The sequence below is a fragment of the Fulmarus glacialis genome, unplaced genomic scaffold (assembly GCF_000690835.1).
Source record: "Fulmarus glacialis isolate BGI_N327 unplaced genomic scaffold, ASM69083v1 scaffold37229, whole genome shotgun sequence".
Lineage (NCBI taxonomy): Eukaryota > Metazoa > Chordata > Aves > Procellariiformes > Procellariidae > Fulmarus > Fulmarus glacialis.
Window position 1 is genome coordinate 1,492 of NW_009234541.1, and position 21,713 is coordinate 23,204.

The following is a 21,713-nucleotide window of genomic DNA, read 5'->3' on the forward strand; positions in this document are numbered from 1 at the left end:
CTGCTTAATGAAAGGAGTATTCCATTGACTCATCTGCTTCAAGTTAAATATATGTATATGCATTGGCAGGATTGGGAACTAATCGCCCTAGGACCGGGTCGCATGTAAAACTTTAATTCTAACAAAAAGATTTTGGTAGCTTTGGATCAGGCTGAGAAAGGGATATATGAGTTCATGTATGTTTGCTCTTGAAGGAGTTTTTATGCAGTTCATCAGCTGTCACCTGAAACTTCGTGAGTCTTACCTCTGCTCTTTTGCCTTTCTTCTTTCGCATCTTTTTTCCCTTTTTTCTCTCCAAGTCAAGTAGAATTTTGTCACTAGCCAGATTGCTTCGAAACTTACAAAATTTTGGCCAAAATTTAAACAGAAGAGCAAAAATAGTCATCTGCACAGAAAAAAAAGAAAGTCAATCTTGACCATATTAAGAAAACAGAGTTTACTGTAAAATAAAATGTCGTTTACCATGAGAATGAAATAACTATTTCTTTTTGAATATACAGCCTTGTTCCTCCCACGTACTGTGTCCTGACATTTCAGCCCAGCTTTGCTCGGCACATGCTTTTCATCAGTGTGTTTATTACTGGTGAGAAATCTTCCTAAAACACAGTTAAAAGGCACTTTCTTTTTTTATATTTCCCTAAACAATTGTTTGCATTAATGAAAACATCCATCATTTTTTACAAGTATTCCTGATAAAATATACACCAGTAGAATTGCTTTTGCACCACTGTTCTGCTCAAGTATTTAAAATATTCAGTTCATTAGGGAGAGGGGTTTTTTTCCCTCCTTAAGAGAAAGGAAATACTTTTTTGCCTCTGGAAAGGCTCTTAAACCACATTACAGATCTATGAGCAAATCTTGGATAATTTTTAAATGATATAATCTCTCACAGGGTCTTTTTTGAACTAGAATAAGAAAAACAATTTTAAAAAAGCAAACAGAGGGGCTCAGTGAATTCTGTTGCTGCACGTACTAAGGCTCACATTTTTCAATTTATTTAGATGTTTAATTCTCATTGAGAAACTTGGCTTCAAAGGAGCCGAGCATGCTCAGCACCTCGCTGCTTCTGGCTCAACAGACTTGAAAATGACATGTGAGTCACTGTCATGCTCCAGTCACAGCTTTTTGGCCAAGTTCTTCCCTTGGTTTTGTGCCACATTTCTGGAGTTCACTGGGTTTTACACAGGCAGAAATGAGGCTTCTTATTTCTCTTAGGACCTATATGAACCCTTTTCTCTGACAAACCATTCATCTTCTGTGATCCAAACACTTTATGGACTCCCAGTTGATGTTTAAAGGTGTTGGTGGCAATTTTATGGGAAAAGAAGAGGAACTAACTTTCTTGTATTTAGAAGGTAAGTCAGAGAAGACAGTAACAAGGAATAAGAAAACAGTAAGTCTGTAGTAAAGGTTCACAAATTGCTGTTCAGTCTGATTAGTATAAAGATCAGAGAGAAAATTGTCTACAGCCATTTAATACATTACATTTATACATTACATTAATACATTACATTTCTGTAATGAAGAAGGGAAAGACATTCAGTAAGTTATGTCGTCTTTGTGCTTTACTTACATCTGCATTTTTTTTCATAAACTACAAACTTTCTAACTACAAATTACTTCTCTGACATTAACCGAGTGGTAAAGAACAAGCAATTAAAAACATAGAAGGAATTCTGGCAGTAGAAATTAATTCTTAACACAGACCTGGATAACACCTTTCCAGGATCAGCTAGCTGTCAGAGATTGTCCAGTTTATTGAGCAGTAAATATCTGAAGCCTCTCTGTCATCTCCACCATACAATCTTCATTGAAATGCATGACTATAGTGTTCTCCTTCATACCCAGGCTTATGTGTGGAGTCCAAATTGTCACATAAGCAACAAAGACTGCCCTTAAAATCAAGCACACACACTCTAGTCACATCTGTTACAGAGATTCTCCCAGCTTCTTACCTGTGCTTCTCTAAAAATGTAAGGTCCTAGTTCTTTCCTGTGCTCCAGAATCTTCTTAGCTTGTTCAGTTGGGATGTCAATCTGCAAAGCTGGGGGTACGGTGGAATTAATAAAGCAGTCGATAATAGCTGTGATCTTTTTCTGGACTGTGGCATCATCACAATGAGAATGACACAAGTCCTGAAAGACGAAAAACAGCATTTTCAGTCAATGGAGAGAGAGACGCAAGACCCTTTACAGGGGCCCAGTGATCAAAGAGTAATAGTCATACAAAAATAATTATACAATAGATTTCTTCAGTATGTAGGGCAAAATTCTTATAGCAAATGTGCATGGTCAAAGACATAGTTAAGACATGAGTGGGACTTCTGGTTTGCAAATGCAGATATATAGCAATTATTTCTTTTAGGTGATAATCTCTGCCTGCATGTTCTGATGGAACAGGATAGTTTTTATCCTGCATTCAGTCTAAGTACATTACTGGCAAATAAGAGGCATATCTGAAAAGAGAAACACACCTACAGGTGTGAAATGCACTGATTTTCACAATGAGGCTGCTATGACTAGCATAGCTATGGTAACTAAGAGGCAAAGAAATGCTCTAAATACTCTGGAAAAAGAGGGGAATTATTTAGAGGGTACGATGTATTATAACCAGGAATGTCAAGAGGGGACAATTTCAGCTACCAGTACAATCTTCCACTCACTGAAATCTTCTAGTTTCCCCATTCATTAAGATTTTCTAGTTTCCCAAAACCTCAGTGTTTGAAACAACTCTGTGCAGAACAGAATACAAAACAAACCTGAACTTATAAGGGTGACATCTCAAAGAAACTGTGGGGGTTTTCTACTTCTTTTAATGTGATCCTATTGTTCTTGTAAAACCTGTTATTACTGTGTTTTCACACTCTGATGATGCTACCATTGGACTTTGACAGGAAAGAATTGGACTTTGACAGGAAAGAAAAATAATTCAAAGAACTTCCTTCAAATGCTTTGAAACACGAACTTTCCATCTATCCATAAACATCAAGAAATTTCTATAACACTAGGAGATTATCACATATATCTACTAAAGACACAATGAGCACTCTAGAGAATTTTCAGGAAGAGAGCTCTCTAAATGAAGAATGTGCATTTAGTTTTGGTATAGAAGGCTGGATATTTACTTTGCAAAGAAATTAAAAACAGGGCTTTTAACCAGAAATGTGGTATGTGAAAGAGATGGCTTGTTTTATTATGAATACTTTTTATTTTTGAGAAGGAAAAAAAGAATGATAACAGCTACAATGAAGAAAGTAAGGCAATACAAAAACACATTCAACAATTGTTGAATATATCCTAAGAATATATTATGGCTTCTTTTGCTCATCTAGCATAGAAGAAAAGGCAGAGAGCTGCAGTAAGAGGGAAGACAAACAAGCCATATGATATGAAGAGGCATAAGACGTGAGCATAGAGGAACAGATGGAAATAATCCACAGAGTTATATTTCTACATATTTGTTAAAAAAAAATTTTTTTTGTTTTTTGATTGTCCCAAGATGTGCCGCCAGCCCGATGGGTTACGAGGAGCAATGCAGTCATTGACTCCTAAAGGGAGTTCTGTCTAAACTGATGGCATGATAGGGCTCAGACAATACAAGTATGCACTGTGTAAAGTGCTGCCCACATCCTTGGCAATATTCCTCCAGTTCAGCCTGACCCACAACACACCTACTACTCCAGCCCTTTGCTTCTATAAAGAGCATCAACTGCCAACCATGACAAATCGCATGTGTGCAGGAGTATGGTCAGATTGTACTTTTTCTTGATAAGAAGACAAATAAAATTAACATAAATGAAGGAGAGGGGGTGGGACATAAAACAATGAAGGCTTTCTTCAGAGAGCAGATCCACAAAGAAAACAGTCTAAACTACAATCCACATTAATTTGCAGAAAGTTTCCATGTCCTCCACAATGTAGCAATGAAGAGTCACAAATCTGAAAAAACATCAAATATTTTGAGAAGGATTTATGTCATGGAACTTCAGGTGCCTTCATGTCAAGTTTCTAGTCTAGGCTAGTCACTCCATAACCAAGAGAGAGACAGCAGCAGCCCCAGGGAGCATTTCAGCCAATGATTCCTCACTTGGGGATCGGAGACTCTGTGAGGAGGGGAGATTCCCCCTGGAAACAAAGGAGCTTCAGCTTCTAAAGCAGACCCCAAATTCAAATGCATAAAATTAAACAGTGAAAATAGACCCATATGCCTGCAGCAGGATTTCCAAGTGCTACTACAGCATCAACTGTGTTTACCTCCTAATTTCTGAGCATGTTAGCTAACCTCATGCTCCCTGCCTGCCATGTGCACACAGGCTATGTTCAGGCGCCCAGGAGAGGCTCTGCACTCCGGTAGCACTTTTGCAATATCCCAGAGGCAAAAGGAATGAGGCACAAGTGAAAGATCTGTGGTGCCCCTGCATTCAGTCAAGGGTGCTACTGGGAGGCTGCAGTGTGATTTAAAGGCTCATTCCAGAGTATTCCCATTGTGTTTCACCCCACACAGCAGCAATTTCACAAAGGAGCATGTATTTGGGAGAGAGGCAATCCCTGCTGACCTTCCCCATCACGTTTCACCTTGGCCACATCCTCAGCTGCAGTCAAATGTGACTGTACAGAGTGCAAGGGAGCTGGGGTCTGCATTGTACATATAACCTTTTTGGGTAGATACTATCTTTACATCTGTACATTTGATTGAATTTAAAAGTTTTCTCTGATTTTTGAGGGATTACCAAATTCAGCAATAATCCCATTATTTAACAGTATGTAACTATAAAGACAGAATGAACTTTTTAATGCTTGTATATTTTCTACTGCTTAACAGATGTATACCAAAATCTGGGAAATAGCTAGTTAGTAGTGTCCCTTTAGAGACTCAGAAGAATGTTACAGTTTGAAGAAGCATAAAGAAATACAGGGATAATTCAAGTCATTAGAAATAGTTATCCTTAAGAAGTGAGGCTTTTCATTGAAGAAAAAACAGTTTGAACAGTGAAAGAGATTTTACTATGAACAAGAAAATGCCTAGAGATATTCTTGTTAAAATTCTCCTAATATGCAGTAATGGATGCATTTGCTTACAAATTGAATGATATTCCCCTTGCTCCATTTTACCACCGTACCTTATACTTCTGTACCTCTTGCCAAAAGAGCACTCCGTTCTCCAGTAGGTCTCCTTTCAGTGACACAAAGCGTTGAAACTGATTTGCTGTCACAGGATTCAACAGCGCTTTGCGGAAAGCAATTATTTCGCTAGATGAAGAAACCCACTTATTGTCCACATGCTGTCAAAAGAAGAAATAAGTGCACCAAATAAACTTTGTTTCAAAAAGCAATAACAAAGGCATTAGTTAGCGTAAACTGTCTGATTCTTATCTTTGCACTGACCCTAACTTTCAGTAGTTTATGAGTTTATGACATGGATACAATAGAATGTGGCAAGGTTTCATTTCTTTCTTTCCTCCTTTTTTCTTTTTTTTTTTTTTTTTCCAGTTTGGTTTGGGCAACATTTTTTGGAAGACGTGATGGGAGAGGAAATGACTGACAATGATTTAGACCATATGACTACATACTATAAAGTATGGAAACAGCTATTGTTATTGATTATGGCAACAGGCTACTTTTCTAGAGAACAGTTTGAGTTTTGTGCAAACAAACAACAAAGAAAAAGGAACAGACAAACCACATAGTTTAAAGTTGTAAAATGCTTCTGACAGGGATCTCACCAACAAAATGAGCTTTGAAATGTGTTGCCATGATCACCAACAGAAGCTGGAGAGTTTGTTCTCTGTGGATTAAAGCTACCAATAGTAAAAAAGAATTTAAAGTCATCGAGACATTTTGGAAATCCTCATGCTGCAAAGCACAGAGCGGTAGGCAGCCAGGAAAGGGTGGAGAAAGAAAGATGGCTTATGCAGGGACAGTTTGTTTGAAATGAAGTTCAGGCTGGCCTGCCTTCCCGAACAAACAGTTCTTGTGCTGTCACTGAGGAGCAAGCCAAACAACCCCCCTTTGTTATCAGATAGATGAATGAAAACTATCTTCTAACAGTGGTATAAAACTCTTGAAGTCCTGGAGGGATGGAGTGCTGTTCAATGGTCAGCATGGGACAGAAACTTTATTAGTTGCCTGATTCTAAGCTGAAAGTCTTTGTGCAGCTTCTCTTAAAAACAGGGGTTACGCTTAGTGTCCTGCCGCAGAGCCTGCCAGGGACGAGAGCCTACGCTTGTGAGAGGGTGGGTGATGAGTGTCCAAAGGGTCCTTTGGTTAAAATAAAGTCTGCTCAACTTAGACAGTAAGGTGGCATCTTCTCAGCCCTCCTCCAATTCTCCACATGTGTTCTATCCCCCGTGTCCAGGATTTAGGCAACTTTTGGGAAAAATTACTTCTGGTGCATATTCATGAAGCGAAGAACAAAATGTTGCTCCCACCCTTATGTTAATATACAAACACTGCTTGTTTTATGGGTCAACAACCTTGAAGCAGAACATGGAAAATAACCATCTTCCTGACAAACAGACAAAGGGAAAACTCAGTTAACAGAACCCACATGCACTTTGGATCCATTTCGAACTAATGGTTTGCATGGATATTTGGTGACCGGGTCTCCAGTTTGATTTCAACAGACAATAAAAGTTCAACTGAATAAATGTACACAACTTGTATGTTGACGATCACAAAGAGTTCACTGCTCTTCAAGAAGAAAAAACTGGCAAACATCTGATGAAATGTATTATTACAAAGGTTTAAGATGTTTAAAATTGATATTATCTTAGTGCTGTAAGATTAAAATACAATTCTAAATGAAACAGATACTGTGAGATATGATTAAACCTGCCCACTCCACTGCATACTTCACATTCCCTTTTGTGTCTGCACGTAATCCACTCACAATAATAAATAAACTACCAGATGCTGGAATGAACAGCTTGTCCTAATAAGTCCACTGCATGCAAAATACAGATAAATGTGAATTAAAGGTACAATACCAGTTTGAGGAGGGTTAAGAGTGCTCTAAAGCCCAGGACAAGAGACATGTTTTTTTCAAGTATGACCTCTCCAGTCAGGAAGGGAGAGAAATTTACCGTGAACATCCAGCAGGGACTGAATTCACCAGTAATGTGAGTAATCAGTCCACTGTAGCCAATACAATCATGCCTGCTGTGAAGTATGTGCAAGGTCCAAACAGAAAAGACAGTGAAACTGCAGACACAAGAGACACAGTAAATTTCACTTGCCTTCCATATCCTAGTTGTCTTCTCCTGTTTTTGGCGTGGAAGATCTTCAGTTATGTCCCTTATCTATGATTGAACAAAAGATTAGCATTGTATTTTTTAACTCTTCTTGTTTCATGTTCAGCCCTCTAATGATTGAGACCACAGTGGTAGAATAGTTGATATATCTTTATTTGGATCTTTATACCTGAAACTTGTTGTGGACCCACACTGAAAGCCATCCCTTGTTCAGCTATAGATGAGCGCATGCTCATTAAGACTGGGGAGTTAGAGAAGGCAGGAGGCAACGGCAGTCAAACTGTGCTCTTCCACTGGTTTACCTTACCCATAATGTTCTCAGTCACCACTTATGTTGGGAACAGATTTGGGGCTATAACTTTTTTTTTTTTTATGAAATGTTTTTAGTTCCTTTGGACAACTGTATCAGAAATACAGGCTTGATCCTGCAGCTTCTTTGTAGCAAAAATACACCTCAAATCAAGGGCAGATTTTCTGAATAAGGACTACATAGCTTGCCCACAGTGTTTGGTCACTGTGAAATACGAAGCCAAGTGGAGAATGTCATCTGGTTTCATTTCTTCTAAAATACATTCTTCAAAGAACCTTTTCATCCTCTGAATTTGCAGTAAGAAAGAGGAAAAGAGCAGTCAGACATAAATGTAGTTAGGAAAAGCCTAAAAGCTCATTAGAAGTATGTATTTCCTGTAAATAAACTCCTGTTATTAGAGTGGAATACAGCATTTTCCAAACTGCATGGGCAGCAGGTGCAAGAAGAGGCATAAGCTAGCTTCCAGACCTGGAAGCAGCTTAGCCTCATCGCATGGTCTTGTGCCACAGCTCATAAAGGAGGCAGAGTTCAGCTAAAAAAGGGCAGAGGGCTGGGAAATTTTGCTTTAACATAATCATTATTAAAATTACAAAATGCCTTATCAGAACCTACAGTTTTCAGATTGCTTAGTGCTCTGAATCAATGAAAAGGATCCAGTTCAAATGCACTTCTGACAACCCTTCTGACAACCTTCTTGATGTTAAAAAGATCATTGAAAACAAGTTTTATGAATCAATGCAGTCCGCCTACGTGTGTGCTTGGTGGAACTGTCAAGCTTCCTTCTGCTATGACGTTTGCATTTCAGAGTTTTTGTGGAAGTGCAAAAAACCAAGTCTTTTTGCATCTGTCACCAGCAGGATGATCTCCCCACACAGAGCCCAGTCACAGAGGCACTCTCATAAAAGTCAGATGTTTGCTCTGCCCATTCCCCAGTCTTTCTAATGAGCCAGCAGGAGTGAAAGGCTTCTCATTCCCAGTTTTCTGGCAACTTTCTGAAGTAACCAATTGGAAAAAAGGCTTGTAGCAGTTAACCTCCCCACTTAGGAGAATTTCACAAGTCCTGGAGTCATTTCTACAGGCACTGCAGCTCCAGATGGGAGAATATGGACAGTGTAAGAGAGAGAGAGAGAATACAGCATGGGAAGCCCACTCATTTGCTTGTGTTCTTGTCCCCTTGGGCAAATCCTTTACACAAAGCAGCATTTCTTCTGTATGCAAGTGTATGGCTAGGGCAGAATGGCATATGGAGAGTGCAGCACTACAGCAAAGATTAGTTTACTCCCCTGGCAGCCTGGTTGGCAGCAGAGCTAACACCAGCTCCTTCAGATTTAGGATCTAACAATAATACTGTCAGCCAGACTAAGCCTTCAGAGGAACTGCCTTCACAATTATCAAGCTAAATGCTTCAACCTGTACACGCTAGAGCGTCTCTTTCAATGTAAACTGAATGTGAGTTGTGGGCTGCTCTTCCTCTGAACCATTTTATCCCAATGGTAAATTATGAGCCAAACAAAAAACAATCCCTGATGTGTTGCTGTTGTTAAAAATTACCTTTGCTTGTCCCTCCGCCCCATGGTGCTCATCTGCCAGGAACAATGGCAGCCATTGTTTTTCTAATCTCTTCTGGACGCATTGCTGAATTTCTAGCAGAACCGCTGCCGAAAGTTGATCATGAAGGATTTGTCCCCATCCTCCACCTGAATGCATTAGCTAAGCAATCCAAACACAATAACACATGACATAAACTTTTGTGTATACCAAAAGTCCTTTATCTCTCTACATCCTTGATTTAGCAAAGCATGAGCTTAACTGTAAGCAAAGCATTTAATGCATGCTTACCCAAGGCTCACATGTACTTTTCATAAAAGGGAACAGATTACATTTGTCCCTACCTATAATAGAATACAGACTCCAGCAAATAATACCCGAGCTTGACCGAGTAAATTTCCTAAGTATCAAGATATGTCGGAGTACCACAGCTCAGACTCGCTGTCTGTGGCTTTACTGACATACTAAAATAGAAAGCTGGAACAAGTCACTCTGCCTGAAAACCATTTTTACACTTTTTGTGAGCTCTGGCTGCGGCCTCAGATCAGGGTTTAAGAGACATATTCTGTAAGGAGATGGGAGGAAAAGCCTGAAACAGCAAGGAGGGGATCCCCACAACCAGAACAGAACCAGATTTCTGGCCAAAAAATATAGGTAAGATTTGAGGAGATAGCTTGGGGAAAAGCTGGAATAAAGCTGCTTATATACTTTTATCTCAGTCACATTCAGTGTGATTGTTCTTTATGAACGGTTTTGTAACTGATACCTGTTCTTGTTGTTCTCTGGTAGCTGGGCTGTTGGGTCCAAAGAAGTATTTTTTGTTTAAGTACTTGTTTTTAATGTCCTTAGATTTTTCCTCCCTTTTTTCTTTATCCTTGTGGAGCATCTTTCTGAACTGTTCAATATCTAGCCAGCACATGAGATCCATGCTACAAACAAATTTAGACAGAATGTTATTTCACTATTGAGTTAATTTCATCAACATTCTAGGGAGTTACTAGTTCAAGCCACCAAAGTGTTCAAGTCCTAAATACCAGGTCAGATTGGACTGAAATTTTATGTCATTTTTCCTTTGCTAGTACCATCTGGTGAGACCATGGCACTTGCTGAACAGGCAGATCAATAACAACCATAAATTTTGATGAAGAGGCAAATGACACATTTGGGGTTTTTTTGCTGAAATTTTCCAGATTGCATTAGTTCTAGGATCCCTTCAGCTTATAGTACCATTAAGCATCTTTACTGTAGCATGCCAGCTGGTCTTCATATTTACTAGGTCTGGACCCAGCTCTAAAACACTCTTCTGTGAGACTTTTTCAAATGTTTTTGTTCATTATGAATTTTTACAAAAGAAAATTTCTCCATAAATTAAACATTTCTCTGCCTGGCTCTATCACTTAAGATGGGACTTGTCTGTGATTAACAGAGAGGCAGGAAGTTCCAGAGGCAATTCAGCATATCTGTCCAGGACCCCATCTTGCCAGTGACCTGTTCTCTGGCGATTCCTACCATTTCCCCAGTTAGAGAGGAACTCTAGACCAGTGGTCTCCAAAGTGGGGTGTGCGCACCCCAAGAGCTGCGCGAGACGATTCATTGGGGGGCAGGAAGAAAATGTTAGAACTTCAGCAGCACATGTATATAATCTATATGAAGAAAAAAAAAAACATATATTGAGGGTGCATGCTCAGAAATTTTTTACTGATGGGGTGCACTTTCAAAGAAGTTTGGAGACCACTGGTCTAGACAACTAACTCAGAACTCACTTGACCATAGGCACCCACAGCATAAGAATCTCCCTCTGAACTCATTACCTAGAGTCTTTTTGTAGCCAGTGAGCAGAAATAGCCATCTTTAGGAATGATCCATCCAAACTGGTTTTAGATGTTACCTTCAGAATTAGAAGAATTGTGTCCAGAAGTGTTTATTTCTCTCTCTGACTACAAAGGGAACCTATGATGATAAACAGAAGTGCTGACATTGAGTCTTGGCCAGAGAAATCCTGTGCTAGATGTCAGTCTCTGGACTGACCAATATCCAATCTAAAATGATAGCAGTGCTTGACCAGAAGCAATAGGCAATATGCAAAGCATCAGCTCATGGGAACCCAGGTTAAAGAAAGGAAGTGACAATTTAAGGACTTGCTGGCAGTTACTTAAAAGGTATATCTGCCTTTTCCTAAAACGGGGTAGAGATTAGTGTGGGGCTTGGGAAAAAAAAATAAATAAAGGTGGCAAACTCACATTTACTTCTGCTAGAACTTCTGTTTAGATCTTCATTTTTAAACAAATGGGCTCACTTTTTCAAAAACCCTGCATAAACTGTATCTGCTACGAGCTGGTACTTAATTCTGTTCAGATCAGTGCAAACAGAAAACTGCGTTTCATGCACACTGTGAGAATAACGCGGCTGTCTTCTATTTGTACATTTTTATAGCATCCAGCTTTAATTTTTAAAATGTACTAAATTGAATCTGTACTAAAAAAGAGAAATTTTTACTCATTATAGGCTAATTGCTCTACTCAGGGGTTTGCCACTAATCAAAGCAGAAACTGAAAGCAGAACTGTAATACAAACATGTTATGACAAGAGAATTTTTACCCCATAAATGTTAAGACAATTCAGTTGTCTGAACAATGTGCATGTGTATTTCATAAATATACAAACACATTTTAAAAAAGACTAAAATCTGTGAACATTTAGTTAGCCAAGATCCCCAGCAAAGATTTTTTCTGAACTTAGAAATGGGTAAAATAATAATAATGAAGAAACATACCCAGCAGAACGCTCATTAAGAAAAGCCCAGAACTGTTCTAACTTCTCTTTGTCACGGATCAGGTCAGATAGATTAGGACCTGCCAATTCTTTGGGAACTTGACGCAAGTGCTGACCTTCTTTGAGAGCACCAGGGCAGGATGGCAGACCAGTGTCAGCAACAGTACTCTGAGGGAAGAAATTATTTCACTTGCATAACTCCTTTTGCCATCTCTATATTTTGCTCAGTCAAATAATCCTTGCATTAGATAAATTCTGTCTCTGTACAATAGCTTTTTGATTGCTGAGAAAATAAATTGAGTTAAGGCTCCAGCTCTTAATCAGCTTTAGTTTTGTGTTTGCTTTAAACATACCAGTGTGTGCAGGTTCCATAATCAAATAAACCAAGATATACCTGTAATTTACTTGAAATTGAGGTATTTACTCAAGATTAAGGGCCCAAAATACATTCCACAGACTTTAGTGGAAACTGCCTCATTGAGTCCAATCATACAGTGATCTGATGTTGATGTAACTGACAGAAGCCATCTATTTGTAATTAACACAATGGCTGTCAATCATTCCCCAAAATGAATGGTAGAAATCAGACTACTTGCTTCTTCAAACTGGCATGTAGTCAGTCTTTCATTGCTGATACTCAAAGTGTTAACCCTCTCTGATAGAAAAAGAGTTTGTTTTTGTTAGTAGGTACTTGTCTTACCTCATCCTTCTTGGAACCACTCTCTTGATGCAAAGCCTGGAGCTTTCTAAAGTACACGGAGTCCAGCTGTCGAGTTTCTTCCACCAACTCCACCTAATAAAAATAATATCTTATGTCATCCCTACAGTACACATTATAGAAAGATGGAGAACTGGACGGGCACCTTGCCAGTGACAGTGGATAGAAAAGAATACATTTGCCAGTAATGAGACTGATGTTTAGAAGACACTAGAAGTCACATCCCTGTGACAAACAATTCAATTAAAAGCTCTGGTAGAACAAAATTTTCAGATCTGTGTTGGATCACGTGTAGATTTCTACAGAACACCACTAAATAACCTAACTATATCTTTAAGAAAAGAACTTTGTATTAAAAAAAATTGCTAAGTTATATTGTGTATATAATATATTGTGTATGTTGTGTATATATTATATTGTGTCTATTGGGACAGACTTACCTGATTGCCTATACCAGCAAATTGTATGTCAAAGTGCCACTGAGAAGCAGAAAAACAGGTCTTAAAACTATGACTCTCGGTGGGAAATGTCAAAAAGATAGAGTGCCACAGATTTCCAGAAATAGAAATTTAAGACAAGAAAGATGCTATAATATCTAAACAATGAAGGTGAAAGCTTTCAGACTTTCAGTCTTGTCCCCTTCCTTAGTTTTATACCAGGTAATGCCTTAAAATAATAAATTGTGGATGATTAGAACTCATGAAGTATTGGCATTTTTTAACTTAATTAGAAGCCTTATGTATATAACTAGAGCAGTTCTCCATGTTATGTGCAAACAATCAGTAATTGCATAAGGAATAGTTTGGTGACCCTCTCGGCTGACTAAACCATTCAAATGCAGGTTTTAGGATATTTAGCAAAATTGAGCCGATACGTTGTACTGATTAGCACACCCATTACAAATACTGGAAAGCTATGGTCTTATTATACAAGAGTTTATGTGCAAGAGAGAGAAGAGAGTTTTTAGATTAATATTCATTACGGTTTTTGTCTAAATGTGAATACCACACTAATCACCGTGTTATCTGAATGCCTTCAGGCTCAGTGTAACTCTATTCCACTGTTATAAGTGCTTTTGGGTATTCTTTCCTTTAAAAGAAAGCATAGTTTAAAAGGAAATAGGAAAATAATTCTGAACATTTTTCATAAAGTTTAAACAGAAAGCAGATAGAGGCAGGATGAGAGTCAACAATAAAAGGAACTCTCCTGTTTTCATGTTTCGTTTAAAGATAAAAATTTACATACATACTGATGTCCCAAATAAACAATTTTGGACTCACCTAATTCTTGATAAAATATCTTGTTTCATTATGGGCCAAATATATCCTGCTGTATGGTAGAACAAAGGGGAAGAGTAGAGCCAGGGACTGAACAAAATATAAAGCAGACCTTGTCTTTGTGCTGGGAAGGAGTGTGCCTGAGCATCAGCCTGCGCCTAGTACAAAGAGACTCTAGTGCCTCCTAGAACAGGTCATTTTATGTCTGTGTATTATAACTCTTCACAAACGCATGTATTGTGCACTTAAAAGGATTTAGTTCTGGTTTTTCGTGCTCTGATTAAGATGTTTGTATTATTAGGGCACTGAGAAGTCTGCACGTAACTACACTTGCAAAGCAAAGCATCATCTAAACTGAAAGGGAAATAGATTACCCCTCAGTTTATATTTTCGATTTTTACTTTGGAGGAATTCTTCCATCGCTAGAAGCAGTGAAAACACTGTATTCAGAGAGTGCTCAAAGCAGAGTCCTTTTTATACAGAAATGATGTATAATAATACTCGTCTGAGTTGATGACTTGACTCAGTGAGGACTGGCAATAGATACTAGACAACTAGTATTGATAATACACATGGAAAACACACATTTACAAAAGACTGTAAAACTAGTCTGATAGAAAGTAAAAAAAATTTCATATTAATGAAAGCATTGATCAATTACATGGTGTTCTGCAGGTCATAAACAATTATAGCTGAAATAGCTTAGAAAAAACAGCTTAGAAAAAATAATTTATCCAAAAGCTTAGAAAAGATGCTGAAAAGCGAAGAGAATATTTTGCAGATGTGTTTGGATTAGTATATTTCATTTTAGTAAGTTTTTTTCAATGTTCGAACTTTCAAAGTTTCTGAAGGAAATTAAGTTATCACAGGATGAGAGGGAAGGTCCCCTTGTGAATTAATTAAAAAATAAAGAATAAAGAAATAAATAACTTTCATTATGGGGTGGGGTTCCTATTGGAGCCTCGCAGGGATCTGCGCTAAGGTTGTTTTTTTAAACATTCAGAAATTATCTGGAAAAGGAGGTGAGTGAGGAGACAACAAAGTTTGCAAAATGATTCCACAGAGCAAAAAATGAAATTGTCTGTGAAGAGCTGCAGGACTTCAGGACACTTTAGTGTCTGCATGATAAAAGGGCAGCTGAATTCAACGACAATAAATATTAAGTCATTCCAGTGAGCTCCAAATTAGGGCTTTCCATTAGCTGTTATTACTTAGTAAAGAGATCTTGGAATCATTGCAGATGCCTATTAGCTTACATTTTGCACATCCACTCAAAGTTCACCAGGAGTCAAAAGGCAATTAAAATCATAGGAACAATTAAGAAAGGAACAAAGAGCAAAACAGAAAACATGATTCTGCCACCGGATAATCCTTAGTGCATCCAGATCTTGAGTACTGCTTGCATCTCATCAAAAGAATGTAAAATAACAGATACAGATGGGTGTGATAAGTGTAACAAAGGTATGGAACGCCTTCTGTAAGAGGAGAGGTCAGATAGTCTAAGATTTTTGAGTTTCAAAGAGATGTAATTGAAGTGGGATACAACAGCAACATGTAGAAGCATAACAGCATTGAGAATATGACAGGATAACAATTGTTCACTGTTCCTCATGACATACAAAACTAGGACACTGGGTGAAATTATCAGGGAGGGGTTTGCAAACAAACCAAGATAAGCATTTTTTTCTCCTATTGCATGATTAAACCATGGAACACACTGCTACAATAAGGCTGAAGATATAAAATGACTCAAAATACATTTACATAAACCCATAGGGGAAAAAAAAACTCATCAAAGACTATTAAACACAAAAATGTGGATAAGACCTCTGCTTCATTAACCTCCTCAGTTGCAAAGTGCTGAAGCTGGCGATACTGCTGTATTTTTTTTTTTTCTGTTCTTATACTCTATTCTTAAATGTTAAATACTGGACACCACCTAATAGGCTTAGAAGACCATTCTCAACTTTGATTTTAGGTATCTGGTCTCTTAGTTGTTCATACATGCATGCACGATATAGTAACAAAAATACACTGTACTACAAAACTTCCACAAAAGGATTTAAAAATGTTTTGCAGGGGGCAATGCATGCATGTTCTCATTACATGCTGACAGAAGTATCAACAGTAAGTGATTATATTTCCTGTAAAATGGAGATGCTTCGTCTAAGGTCACAGTGGAGAAAAAGAGGAACAAGAACTAACTTCCTGCCCTCCAACTCCTGATTCTCCATTTTAAGTTTCTCCTTCCATATCCAAGAGAGAGATTTTAGAGACTTGGAATTAGAAGTTTGACCTACAGCTGGTAACTTGTAGGTAAGTTTACAAAGAGCAGAGCGCCACAGCATCCACCACTGCCTCCACCATTTCTTATTTGTCAAAAGCAGAGTCAGGATTGCAGCCATCTCCTCTGACCTGCACAAGCCTGCTCAATGCAAGCCTTCAGAGGCTTTCTGGGATTAGAACTGAGTACACCACTGAGCCACCTACTTCAGGAAGCCTGCAGGGCACAGTTAGCCCTTACACAGCAGGGCAGCTATCTAAAAAGTATTTGGGACAAATACAACTGGATCACCGTATCACATTTCCTCTTATGCTAAACAGTAGCTGCACTTTAATTCTAAAGACCAAGAAATACAATTAATATGGACCTAGCATCACTGTACTGACACTCTAGAAACACAGCTTATTTTGTGCTTATCATTAAAAACATAGAAGGCTTATGGGCAATCCATCATAAGAAAATTACTTTTGATCAATGGCAAGACTGCAGAAACATGACACTTCCTGAGTGCAAAGAGAAATTTTGCCATAGAAATTTTGTCTAATTCACAGACCAAGGGGCCTATGAAGCCTGCACCTTCCTTTTGGATGAGAAGCCTGCTCTCCACAGGAAGCTCAGCGCATCAGCGTAGAAAGGAGTGGGTGAGCAAAACATCCCGTAATACTTCTCCCTTCCTGACTATAAATGTAACAGGGTTGCATATGAAGGCTCTTGTGATTTTCTTCCCCAACATAAGAATTTTTCATGGTGTCATCCAGATCAGTTACCTTTCCGTAAGTGTATTTGTCTGCTTCCACCATCTTCATCCATGGTTCTAGCAGAACAGTGAGGATATATTCTTCTGCTGGGTCAAAAAGATCCTCAAAAGCTGGGTCAATTTTCTGATAAATCATGGTTTTTTTACTCTGATGAAGTCCAATGTCCATACTGGCAGATGGGGCAATGTAAGTTGCATAAAGGAACTACAATAAAACAGAAGAAAAACGTTTCTTAGCCATCATCCATTCCAATGGTCACAGTCCACTGAAGGAGAAAATTAATGCATATTTGTCCCCCACTGCCCTGCTGTATATTCTGAACATATATCTAATTACACCTGCCTTATTTTTACCAATATTACTATTTTTTCCAAAATTCAGTTATTGCCATAACTGTCCTCCAACTTGTTAAAATGGTTAGATCACAAAATAATGCTTAATGTAATTTTTGCTTGGAGATATTTGGCTGATTCTTAGTTAGATTCAGATAACCACAATCATTGCACAAGAGTGCAACTGCACTCTTTATGAAGTCACATTGTTGTTTTGCAGAATATGTGCTGGGCCAAGTTGTGAAAGAGTTCTACTTCTTTTGAATAGAAGGGAATTTGTAAATTTAAGGTTAAAATTAATGAAAAATTGTAAGATTTCGTTCTGTGTGGAGATTCTCTTGCACAGTTCTTTGACACTGGTGAGACTCCATCATGGTACAGGATCCGAAACAGGACATAGCACTGCACAACTGAGGTCTAAATCCTTACCAAAGCAAGGATTACAATATGCTTTTTTATGAAGCACAGAATTTGCCATTCAACATGTACAAACAGAGAAAGCTGAACCTGGAGAATGTTTCCTTCTCACTAGCAGCTCATTCTTGAAGCATAGAGTAATTTTTTTATTTATTTCAAAGGATTTTTTTTCCCAAATAATCCCCTAAGTCAAATTCTTGTTTTTTAAATGTTTCATACATTGCTATGAAAAAGAACATTGAAAACTCAGAGAAAAACACTTTCTTCCACGAGTATCTTGGAAGAAGATATTCCAGAATGTCTTTCTAATACATCATGATTCTGACTGCAGCTAGGAACTCAAGTGAAAAAAGATGCTGCCGTAATAAATTTCATATACTTATAAATGTTTTCTCTTCTTCATATTGTCAAAGTTTAACTAATTTTTGAACATATGGTCAGAGGATTAGATTAGTAGTATAAATCAGAATTTCTTTCTAGGATGGCACTGAGGAGCCCATCTTCACTATTTATTATCACACAGTTTTGACAATGAAGAATGCAGGTTTCTGATAATTCTCATTTTCCTTATGTTGCTAAAATCCAGCTGTAACTAGCAGATGTACAAAGCAGTAGAAAAGAAGAAAATAATACATTTACTCTGTGTTCAAGCAGTAATAAAACACTTGTGTTTAGATTTCAAGCACGGTGGGAGAATGCTTGAGTACATTAAATAATTATGTTTCTGTTTGTTTTAAATGAAATTCTGATTTATTAGACTCTTTCTTTCAAACGGCAACAGTACCAGACTACATCCCCATTATTTTGGACCTTAACAATTTGAAGCAGACCCTTAAGACTCTCCTGATATCAGGTCACCAAGAAATACAGGGCTACAACGGCTGACATCCATCCCCCAGTTAGAACTTGTTATGATTACTATATTTACTGTCTATGCAGGATTCCACCCCCTTTCTACATAGGTCTAATCACTGAAAACAAAGATGGTTTGTGGCTATTGGGCCCACATTATCAGTGCAATACAGACCCCCAGGTGTAAGGGTAAAGTCAAAGAATGAGGACATCCACAGGAAGAGTCCTAGCTGAAGAACAAGAACACATTTATCCTAAATTATGCCCTTCTCAGCAAATCCCCAAATAAATTTAAATTTAACAGAGACAGCATTAATAAGATTCATAGTGATTTCAAAAATTGGAAGTTATTTTGAAGAACCCTAACACTAGTAAATTTTCAGTTACATCATGTTCTAGTCTGAAGCTGGATGTTTCTAGTTTCAATGTTCTACAAATGTTCTAGTCCAAAACATTTAACATATAAAATAGCCAAATTAGAAGGGACCAGTCCAATGATATAAAGATGTGGTATCTTTAAAAATAGACTTTTTAAAGAGGGGTTAATTGTTTTATTCGTCATTAGGGCTACATTGCTCCACCTGTTATGACTCATAAAGCCACACACAAGGGATCTGTAAATTGGTGAAAAGGATCCAAAATAGGTCCTCAATATTTTAACACACATTTAACCTGGTTCTTTAAATGGCTGGTCATTTTTAACATAGTTTCAAGAATAAAATCAAAACAAACACTCCACAACTTTCTTGGGCAGAACTATTCTTTCCCCCATGATTTTGTGTGAAATGGGTTAACTTGAGTATATTTGCTACTCTTCTTTAGAGCTGACAAAAAATATCAGCCTACAGAGTCAGAAATTGCCCAGACTAAGGAAGCTTTGGCCAAAAACTATTGACAATCTGCTCACATAAACCCTGTTGTAATATATTGCCTTATTAGGGACTGCCCTTGCAGGCTGCTCTACCTGCAGAACTGCACCCAGTCCTGTATAAGTTCACATGCAAAACTGGAGCGTAGTAAAAACAGACTTTTTTTTCGAGAAACAATAGTTAGGGCTGGTAATACATGTGAAGCAGAAATTTAGAGGTGGTTAAGCTAGCTATAGGAGTGCATTTTTCCAAACTCAAAGGACCAGACCTTCAGTGCTGTTATCAGGATGGCATCTTCACTTTTGAAAGATGCAGATTTACAGTGTCTGAGGATTTGGTATGATGCTGTCTTTTTGTTTAAATTCTTGTAAGAATCTATTGCTATGGGATTTGACCCACCAAGTAAAAAGATAGCATCACAAAGTGACAAAGTGAATACATGCACTTGCAGATTATGGGGAGAAATGAGAAGGAGCTTTCACCCCTGTGTCCCTTGCTACATCTGTAGATCTGCACTGATTTGAATGCAAGGACTGCAGGAAAACCAACTGTGAAGAGTTCTAAACATGCCAAAAAAGAGGAAAAGCGTCTGTGTTCACAGCCTTCAACACTGAGAAATGAAGTTAGCAAGATAGAGGGGGAAAATACATTGTATCCTTTAAAAAGAAATATTGGTAGCCTTTTTTGACTCCCATGTCATGGAAGCCTTGTGGTTTTCTGAATTCCAGTGGAATAGTGAAACTGTTGTATTGGCCAACCTCCTAAAGGATCAACAGGAAAAAATTACATTAGATGAATTTAAAGGTTATCAAATTCATACAAAAATCTGAAGCATGTGACATCAAGTGCACATCATACTTCATTTATTCAATGTTTTGTTCCTTTTGTAAAACACAAAGAATTTTCCTACCTGCCAGCTATACATTTTCCTAAAAATGTATTAGAATAAGTGATGGATTGAACCCAAAACCCTATCTGGAAATTTGGTCAGAGTTTGCATCTTGAAATTACTTATAATGGCACAAATCTGAAGATACGAAATGCTTAGGAAATTCAGATTAAGACTTTGGCCTCATTTATGACTTTCCAAATCAGGGATTGTTCAGGCCTTAGGTTTGGTGTGAATTCATCCCCAGATGAGAAGACTTTGGTAAGCAATCTCAGAATAACTAGAGTGAAACAAGACACACAAAAGAATTAAGTCCAAGTGCTTTGTATTGCTGCCCAAAGGCGTGGATATTGCTCTGATCTAAACAAGGGGCTTGTGCAGCTGCTTGACAGAATCATATGATGGAAGAATACAATGCACTGGCTGGTCTTAAATGGAAAGACTAAACTGCCTTAACCCCCGTCATCACTTTCCACTAACATAAATCCTGTGTCTGACCCTGAGAGTTCACAGTAATGATAACTCCTTTCATCTAAATTGATTCTAGTGTTAAAATACTGTACTTCCCATAACTGTATTAAATTTTCTAACTCTAAATAACTATTTTTTTAATTGAAAACTACAATATATGTTTCTTTATTGCTTTTCTTTCCCAGTTTATTTTACAGTCCTGTGCATATGTTTATAGTGAATAACCATATATGTTCTTGGATGATTACTAGTGCTCATCATTTTTCTTATCCATCAGATTTCATTCTCACTGTAGTTTCTTTCCCTGGATGAATGAACATACAACTTAGAATACATTTTCTTACTCTATCATAAAGCTGAGATAAAAATGCCTAACAAATGAAACAATGAGTAGCAGATACACAGCAATCCAGGTTTGCTCTTGTTTCTAACAGGAAGCAGGCAGAATGAACACATACAGAATACTCTGGATGTCTCTTTCTGTAACAAATAGTAAAATATAAATGACGATGTGTTGTGCAAATCTGATCCACATTCTCTTAGGAGTATTTGGAATGACTATCTTATTGTGCCAAAGGTGAGCGCAGAATTTGGGAAGGCATCTCTTCCATAAGCAGACCCTGTAGATTGGATGCAGCTTGACTCTTTACCGTGTTCCAATGAAAACAAGAATAATTTTTGTGCAGCCTTAAAAGGCAAGCTTGAGAATGATACCAAATGTTGCAGCACATGTGTTGATTTGTTATGTTACATTTCAGCTGTTAGTTATGCTAATGGAACAGTTTCACAATATTTCGTTTTGATGTATTTACTTTAATGGCTATGTGTATGTAGCTCTCTGCAATTGCCTGGTAACACTGATTGTACGATGTTCTGCTGTCACCACCAGGCCAGCACTGGAAATAAGATAAGAAAAGTAAAAAAGACCTGGGCCTTCATTTTCAGCCATGCAACCACTGCAGAAAGA

The 21,713-nt window shown here is 37.9% G+C and overlaps 1 protein-coding gene across 1 annotated transcript in view; it reads right to left on the bottom strand.

Annotated features, from left to right (window-relative positions):
• Positions 1 to 244: 244 nt before the first annotated feature.
• The window catches only part of RGS22 (regulator of G-protein signaling 22), a gene marked incomplete at its 3' end in the record, with an annotated part of 53,417 nt that continues 31,948 nt past the window's right edge, over positions 245 to 21,713 (bottom strand). The window contains exons 14-22 of the mRNA XM_009585681.1: positions 16,926 to 17,120; positions 12,580 to 12,672; positions 11,881 to 12,047; positions 9,874 to 10,036; positions 9,111 to 9,269; positions 7,235 to 7,297; positions 5,120 to 5,281; positions 1,956 to 2,135; positions 245 to 385 (exon numbers count right to left, since the gene is read on the bottom strand). Of these exons, the coding sequence (XP_009583976.1) occupies positions 245 to 385; positions 1,956 to 2,135; positions 5,120 to 5,281; positions 7,235 to 7,297; positions 9,111 to 9,269; positions 9,874 to 10,036; positions 11,881 to 12,047; positions 12,580 to 12,672; positions 16,926 to 17,120 (1,323 nt within the window). The remainder of the gene's footprint in view (positions 386 to 1,955; positions 2,136 to 5,119; positions 5,282 to 7,234; positions 7,298 to 9,110; positions 9,270 to 9,873; positions 10,037 to 11,880; positions 12,048 to 12,579; positions 12,673 to 16,925; positions 17,121 to 21,713) is intronic.